The sequence below is a fragment of the Mesoplodon mirus genome, assembly GCF_964341445.2.
Source record: "Mesoplodon mirus genome assembly, chromosome: 15".
Taxonomy (NCBI): Eukaryota; Metazoa; Chordata; class Mammalia; order Artiodactyla; family Ziphiidae; genus Mesoplodon; species Mesoplodon mirus.
Window position 1 is genome coordinate 15,080,563 of NC_138991.1, and position 8,826 is coordinate 15,089,388.

At 46.9% G+C, this 8,826-nt stretch overlaps 1 protein-coding gene across 1 annotated transcript; it reads right to left on the reverse strand.

Moving 5' to 3' along the window:
- Positions 1 to 995: 995 nt before the first annotated feature.
- Positions 996 to 8,625, reverse strand: LOC309816694 (pancreatic trypsin inhibitor-like; the record flags this gene model as incomplete). The annotated part of the gene is made up of 3 exons (XM_082644481.1): positions 996 to 1,106; positions 1,685 to 1,869; positions 8,502 to 8,625. 3 exons carry the CDS (start codon positions 8,623 to 8,625, stop codon positions 996 to 998), a joined length of 420 nt encoding a protein of 139 aa, XP_082500607.1.
- Between the last annotated feature and the right edge of the window lie 201 nt (positions 8,626 to 8,826).

An 8,826-nucleotide genomic window follows, 5' to 3' on the forward strand; every position in this document is an offset into this window, starting at 1 on the left:
ACCAACTCAGGATGTGAGCTTACTTGGAAATAGGATCTTTAGTGTGGTGATTAAGTTAAGAGTTCATTAGGGTGGGCCCCCATCCAATATGACTGGTGTCCTGATAAAAAGGGCAAAGTAGGTCACAGACAGGGAGAATGCCATGTGAAGCCTGGACTTATGCTGCCACAAGCCAGGCCTTCCAGGAGCTGGGAGAATGACCTGGACTAGATCATTCTCTAGAGCCTTCAGAAGGAGCATGTCCCTGCTGACACCCTGATCTCAGACTTCCAGCCTCCAGAAGTGGAAGAGAATAAAAATAAATAAATAAACCACTCAGTTCATGGTGCTTTGTTACAGTAACTCCAGGAAACCAACTCACATCTCCATACCTCCATTTCATCTTCAAAGGATTCTCAGAAGATTAAATGAAATAATGCCAGAAATATGCTAAGCACAGGGCCTGGCATATGGCAAGCACTCGCTAAATGGATAGATGCTTTTCTTTAACTGAAGTAGCAATCCCCACCCTACCACAGGACCTCAGGGAAGGAGGTTCCTTGGGCAAGTGGACAGTTGAGTCTCATGCTCCTACCTTTCTCCTTCTGAGAGTCCAGGAGAACAACCTGCCCCCAAATTTGACCTGGTCCAAGAAGTGAAGAACGAAAGCTTTCATGTTGAGGTGTCTGTCACCCAGGTTTTTGTGTAGCTTGGGGTGGCTGTTAAGAGGTAGATGGTGCTGTAATGGGTTTGCTTCCTATACCTGGCAGGGCCCAGTCTGAGGACAGGAAAAGGGGAGGTGCCGGCTGCTCTGCAGAATAATGAGAAGGACCACCATGTCCGTGGACCCTATTGGTGAAGGTTCTTACTTGCAAACAACAGCATCCACTCCAGTTAGTTTAATTAGGAAAAGAACTTATTAAATATAAGATTTAAGCCACAGACAGAAAAATACTCAACATCACTGTGCGGAAAAGGGGTTTCTTTATTGAAAAATCCTCTGCCACCACTGATGCTCACAACTGGATGCCAGGACTTCCATCGCTGCCCCCTCCAAGGAGTGCAGTGATGGTGGAGGGTGGGATGAAGGTGAGGACAGAGGCAGGGTTCTGCTGAGGAGGGTGGGTCTGAGAAGGAAGCAGAGGAGGAGGCTCAACTCTTTCAGAAGTCAGAGCCCAGCCCTGTGTGGGGCCTCCCAGGACTTCACCATCTCAGGGGAGCCCAGCTGCCCGTCTCTCTGCAAGAAGAAAGGAACTTGTTGATTGTCATCACTGAAGCCCCTGACCTTGATAGTCTACACCCTGACAGAGCCTTGACCATCGCAGAAATGAGCAAGCACAGAACTCCTGACACTAGGATGACCCACAAGAAAAAAAAACAGTTTGCCAAGCCTAGGTGGGGCACTCAGGAACACTGCAGACCCACTGTGCAGGGTGGCTGCCTCAGCGTTCCCATCTGAAAAAGGAGAGGAGATGAGTGGCTTAGATGATCTAGAGGGCGATTCCAGTTGTGACCTTCTGCCAAGCTGGTGCCTGGAGGATGTGCTCAGTCTGTGGTTCACAGGACACGGCAGCCACTTGTCTTGGGCAGCAGTGAGGGGGAAAAGACACTGTGCAGGTGTGAATGGTGTGTGGCCCCCTGAGCTCCACCTCCTTCCCCAGACCTTCCCCTCCCATCCTGCCCTGCCCCCTTTCTTACCCCGGACCCTGCTGCGGCCACCACAGGTGCTGATGCATTCCTCCTTATCCACGAAGTTGTTCTGCTTCCTTCTGCATCCACCATAAACAAAGGTCTCGCAGAGCCCAGACTTGGCGTTGTAGAAGTATCTGATGAACAGGGCCCTGCAGGGACCCGTGTAGGGAGGCTCCATGCAGAAGGCAGGGCGCTGGGCTGCAAGGACTGAGACAGGCTCTGGGTCAGTTATGAGAATGGTGATCACAGCTCGGGTCTACAGGGGTAGACCAGAGATGAAACCACCAGTGTCGTGAAATAGAATGATGGGGCTGGGGGTGGGGCATTAGCAGAACTTGAAATGTGAAACCTCCATTTAATGGTCTGCATTCTGAGGCATTATTATTTATTGTTGTTAGGTGTGAGGATGACATGGTGATGACGTAAAAAACCAGACACCCTTCATGAAGTATTTATGGAATGACTGGCATGATGCCTTAGAGTAGCTTTAAAAAACTCTGGGGCATGGGCTTCCCTGGTGGCGCAGTGGTTGAGAGTCTGCCTGCCGATGCAGGGGACGCGGGTTCGTGCCCCGGTCCGGGAAGATCCCACATTCCGCGGAGCAGCTAGACCCGTGAGCCGTGGCCGCTAAGCCTGCGCGTCCGGAGCCTGTGCTCCGCAACGGGAGAGGCCACAACAGTGAGAGGCCCACATACCACAAAAAACAAAAAATAAAAAAACCAAAACTCTGGGGGAAAAAAGGACATACAATATCCTCCATATGTTGATAATTGCTGAAAGTGAACAATGTGTACATCGGGTTTACTATATAATCTTCTGTACTTTTGAGTATGGTTGACATTTTCCACTATTAAAAAAAGTGTGAAAGAATCATGCTGTAATGGAGAAAGGCTTAGAAAAACATACAGTATATTTACTTTGGCTATCTCAAGGGGGCGGGAATACTAGAATTTTGAGGAGTGTGATATGGTGATTTATAATAAGAAATATATATTTGGTCTTTGTTCCATCCTGGCACAGAGCTTCTAAAACACTTGGAATTTCCTAAGTGAGGAGAGCAGTAAAGGTGTCTTCAGTTATGTGAAGAGGGTGACTTTTGGAAAGCCCCTAGGTAACCCAAGGATGGGGACTGGTTGCCAGGGGAAACAAGTGCCTGATCAGATGGTTGAACTCTCACCCCGATACTCCAAAGCGCCTACCTCCAGGGAGAAGAGAGTGGGTGGAAGTTTATCAGTCACCAACCGTTAATGATTTAATCAATCATGATTATGTAATGAAGCCTCCCATAAAACGCAAAAGCATTGAATTTGGAGAGTTTCCTGGTTGGCAAACAGGAGCAGATTTGGGGAGTGTGTGCTGATGAGAGAGAGCATGGAGGCTCTGTGCCCTTTCCCCTTACCTTGCCTTATGCAGCCTTTCCATGGGGTTGTCCTGAGCTATATCCTTTTATGATAAACTGTTAATCTTGTAAGTAAAACGTTTCCCTGAGTCTGTGTTGCTCTAGCAAATTAATTTAACTCCACGGCGTTTGTGGGAACCTCTGATATGTAGTTGTTGGTCAGAAGCATGAGTGACAAGCTGGACTTGTAATTGGCATCTGAAGATGGAAGGAGACCTGTGGGACACAGTCCTTAACCTGTGGAATCTGACACTATTTCCAGGTTCCTAGCCTTAGAACGGGTATGATGGTAGGAAAGCCAGTCAGTGTTCCCTGAGGATTCGAGAATTGCTTGGTGGTTTGGAAAACCAAACACATAGCAAGAAGAGGAGTCTTAAAACTTTCCTTACACATCTTTATATCCTCTCAAGTTCTTATGAGCATATATTCCTTTTGCAATTATGAAAGAAGAAATATTTAAAATAAAATATACCACAATTTTTATAATGAGTAAACTTATATTGTAGAAGAATATGTATTGACATCAGAAAATGGTGGCAGCCTATTGTGGAGGAAAAGAAGCACTCCATCCAGTGACATATTAGTTTTGTAAAGCTTAAAACTCCTGCCGTGAAGATATGAGTGTCAATCCCTTTTTTAGCAACAGATCCCTTCTTTCAAAGAAAAACTTATAAAAAGAAACCTGGGTGTTGGGTTGGAGCCCCATCCTCAGCCCTCTCACTACCTACCCCCAGCCATTCTCTCACCCCTTCCTACCCCAGTACCCCCAAATCTCAAGGAACATCTAGTGCAAATCCCTGGACTATATTCTTTAAGATCTTAGAGGACACACTCTTTGGCTGTGTGACCTTAGGGAAGACAAGTAACCACTCTGAGCCACAGAATCCTAATCATAGAAATGAGCATAATAATCTCAACCTTAGGGACTTGTTGAGAGGATTACAGATGATGTCCGTCAAGTAACTGGCAATCGATCAATACTCAATAAATATTAGTTATTAGAGTAATTGTTAGATGTACTCATTCAATTTTAATTTAATGTTCCAGGGCAGTGTCCAAGCTAAAAATCACCTCTGGACACAATTGCCCATTAAAGCCCTTCAACCCATCCACACCAATGCACAACAGACGAGTCCCCAGGGACCACCCTGGACATCAACACAGTCAGGTTTTCCAACATTGGGACATATGATGCTTCTTTTCTGGAGTCTCAGATTAAGTAAATGGCTTCCTTTTAGAACTGTAGTATATCAAGAACACATTTCTACGTAATGTTTTAAAATGTGCATTGGTCAGAAATTGGAAGAATAATTATATATTTTAAACATAAGTTGTCAAAATGTAAAATATCTTGATGAACATTTAAGATAGGAACTCAAATTCTCTGAATTATTCAATGTGTCTATTCAGCCACAGAATTCTCGATCCCTTCAATTATCCAAAAAGAAAACCCTGTGAAACACAGGCTAATCACATAAATGTCCAGAGAGCAGAGGGAAAGCTCTCATTTATGAGAAAACCTTGGCATCGATTAGAAAGTTGCTTTCTTAAACATAAGGAATGTCAATTCTCTATTTAAAAGCAGAATTTCCTCTTTGAAGCAGAAAATTACATCTGATAGAAGATAATATTTTCATTTGAACTTGCAATCAGGAATGAGGCATATTCAGGTCTCAACGTAAAGGTCTTGGTCTCAGCCGAGCAGGGCCAGGATTAGAGTGAAGCAAACAGGCAGGTGCAGGGTCACATCCTGTCTTTATTTAAAACATTCACATTGAGTGCATGGTGGATTTTTGCATTAATTTTTGATGTTTTACACTATTGCAATAAATTATGATTTATCTGCATTATAAGGTTTTTTAGCCTCCCTTTAAATTTTGGGCTGGAGGTGAGTGCCTCTCATCTCGCCCCATTCCCAGCCCTGCCACGGAGGTGGAGCATGTCCTCTCTGGAGGCTGAGGAGGTAAGGAAAGGGAAGGCTGCGCTTCCAGAGGACACGGGGCTGCACTGTTCCCTCCTCATCTCTGGATGAGCAAGTCAATTAGTTCCTGTACATGAGGACCTCAGAGTAGAAGGATGTATCTGTAATCTTTGGGTTGCAGGATTTGGAAATCTTGATTTGCTTTTTTATGTTTTTCTTTATTGTCTAAGTTTTAGATAATGAACACATACTACTGCATTTATGTATCAGGTAACAGCAAAGGAAAGATAATTAACTGTTTAATTAAGGAACAGAATTATCATCTACAGAGCAACTCATTCATGTTATTCAAGAGAACTGGGATCGACCCAGGGAACAACATAGGTACACACTCCAACGTGGCTCACTTGGACCACAGCAGCAGCCTGCCCATGGGCCTCTGCCTCTGCCCTTGGCCCCCTAGAGGCCACTCTCCACACTGCAGCCGCACGGATCCTTTTACAACTTGAGTCCTAACCCATTGCTCCCGTCACCAATCCCTCAGTGACTCCCCATCTCTCTCAGAGTCAAATTCGGATTCTTATAAAGTCCTACAAAGCTGGTCAGGACCTGCCCCCATGGCCTCCCTGCCTCATCCCCTTCCTCTCCCCTCCCCTTCACCCACTCAGCTCCAGCCACCCTGGTCCTGACTGAGGCTCAAACACACCAGGCACGTTTTTCTGCAGCCTCTGCTCAACGCCTCCTTATCACAGAGGGTTTCACTGACCCTCTACAGAAAAGCACAGCCTCCTTTACCCCCATCACTCTCTACCTTCAAGACACTTGCCATGACCTGGTATACTATTTCCAGCTAGTCAATTGTCTGTCTTCCTTCTAGAGGGCACTGGTTCTTGTGCTATGTTTTATTCACAGCTGCGTCCCCATACCAAGAACAGTGGCTTGTAGGGGCTTGATAAATATTTGTCAAATGAATGAATCTCCCATTTCATGCTCATGCCAAGTGCACCGACCCTGAGTAGAATGAATATAATTAAATTCTTGTTAGTTAAATGTCTATTTGATGAGGGGGCATTGAAACTGAGCAGGACCCTGTGGGGTTCTGGGCACAAAAGTCTTTCTGTGTTGCCCTGCACCTCCATTTCTTATTTGCAGGAAAAAGGCTTCAGCCTCCTAGACCTTCCAGAATACCAAACGGCAGATTCAAACAGTTGCTAATCAGGGATGTGAGGGAATGCAGAAACAAAGGAGGAGCAGTCAAGAAACAATAGTGTCAGGGCTTCCCTGGTGGCGCAGTGGTTGGGAGTCTGCCTGCCAATGCAGGGGACGCGGGTTCGTGCCCCGGTCCGGGAGGATCCCACATGCCGCAGAGCGGCTGGGCCCGTGAGCCATGGCCACTGAGCCTGGGCGTCCGGAGCCTGTGCTCCGCAGCGGGAGAGGCCACAACGGTCAGAGGCCCGCGTACCGCAAAAAAAAAAAAAGAAAGAAAGAAACAATAGTGTCCAGGTTCCTCCAGAAGGAATATACTTATCAATATCTTTGAGTTCTTCTGCAGGCCCCCGCCCAGGTGGAGGATGGTAACTTCTGGCTGAGCACAATGATTCCTGGAACACTGCCCCGTTACCTCACCACCAACCAATCAGAAGAAAGTCACACACCCTGCAGCTCTCATTCCAAATTTTGCCTATAAAAACTCTTCCCTCCCCGAAAACCATGGGGGAGTTTGGGGTTTTTAAGGCATGAGCCAGCCTAGTCTCCTTGCATGGCCCTGCAATAGACCTTTCTCTGCTTCAAACTCACATGTTTCGGTTTGTTTGGCCTCACTGTGCGTCAGGCACACAAATGTGCATTCGGTATCAGCACGCCTGGATAATTATGAATCTAGCTCTAATATTCTGTATCCTGAGAGGATAATAAAATAATAGTCAGACATGGGGGTAAGGGGAAGGGCCTTGAGTTTTTACTAATATTCTAACAGCCTGGGAGAAGCACAGCCTTGACCCCAAGAGCAAAGTCACAGAAGTGTTGCATTTCTTACAATAATAATGAGAAATAATGTCATTATTGACCCCTAAATATTTTTTCTTGAAGGAAGGAGGTAGGTAGACAAATCTTTTCAGACTAAGACATCTTGGTGGAAAAGGGAAATTATTGGGCATGAAATGTGAAAAAACTCTACATTCATGATGGATAATGCCTTGTAAGAACTTGTTTGATAGTTATCTCTTGTACAGGCGGGGAAATTGCAGAAAAGTGACTGACCTCAGGTCCCAGAGCAGGTGAGTAGTAAGGTCAGGTCAGTATATGATCCTGTTACAACCCATTTGATGAAGCACCTGACATCTGCAGGGAACTCTTAAAATATAGATAACTGGTAAGAATTTCTGGGAGCACTGCCCCCCACTTTTACTCCCCTGTACCTGAGCCTCATCCCAGCCACCAAAGCCCAGGGATGTATGAGTCTGGATTTCTTCCCTGACACCAAATATGTGGTGTCTCTACCAACACCCACCAATTCTCCAATGCCAACAGGGCAGCCCCCAAGTCAACTCACTTCAGACACTAACTCCGTGGAGTTAATGCCGACCCCAGCGATTGAAGGCTCAATGCCATCAGGTAGCCACCACTTCAAATGATAGCTACATGTCCCTGGGTCACACATACTTCTGACCAACTGGCTATAAATCTGGGGGCTCTGGGACCCCACTTTCAACTTTCAATAACGTACTAGAACGACTCACAGAACTCAGGAAAGTCCTTTACTGACAGTTCTGGGTTATTATTGATAGAAAGGATAAAACTCAGGGACAGTTGAATGGAGGAGATACATAGGGCAAAGGGGGGTTGAGGGGTGCAGAGCCTCCATACCCTCTCAGGATAGTCCCCCCATCACATCACCTTGAATGTTCACCACCCTGGAAGCTCTCCGATTCCCAAAGTTTAGGGTTTTTTTTTTATTGAGGTTTCAATAGGTAAGCAATTTGATTGAATCATTGGCCACTGGTGGCTGAACACGCCCTCAGTACCCTCCCCTTTCCCCAGAGTTGCTGGGGGTTGAGGGTTCTAACTCTCTAATCACCAAATGGGATTTTTCTGGAGTCCAGCCCCATCCTGAAGCTATCTGAGGTCACTTTCATTACCATACAAAAGACAGTAAATTCCAAGGGTTTCAGGAGGCCTGTGCTTGGAACCAGGAGAAAGATCAAATATTGACCTTTTTATTACACTGCAGTGAGGTTAGGGACACAGCAGAGACCAGGAATAGAGAGTTTCAGAGATGGGGTCCCCGGTCTTGTAGAGTTAGGCAGGATCATTTGTTTTAAAGCTGAAAGTGTAATGATTTCTTTTTCAGAGTCATGAAGTGTCCCTGGAGTTTACGCTGCCCAACTTCCCAGGAGAAATCCAGAGCAGACTGGCAGCACCAAGCCCACCCCTGCTCCCCAGCCCCTTCCACGGACTCCCCTCACTCCCCCCTCCCCCCAGCCTGTAGAGGAGAGGTGGGTCAGGACTTACCTTGGATCTGGTTGCTGGTTTCACCCCGCGGGGTGCCGGCCACCGCGGTGCCGGCCACCGGGGTGCCGTCCACCAGGGTGCCCAGGAGGACGAGAAGAGCGGTGGAGAGGCAGAACCGGCTCATGTTCGTGGCCTTGCAGGAGGGCTTCTGAGGGAAGCTGGGGGCTGACGGAGCTTTTCATATCCCAGCTGAGGGGTGGGACAGGCAATGAGGAGGGGAGTGAGGAAGGGGTGGAGCTGGGCTCAGTCCTGTTTATTGCGTAATCTCCCCACCTAACGTGCTTCTGCCTGGTGGGGCCAAATACCCAGTAACAGCGCTTCTCAG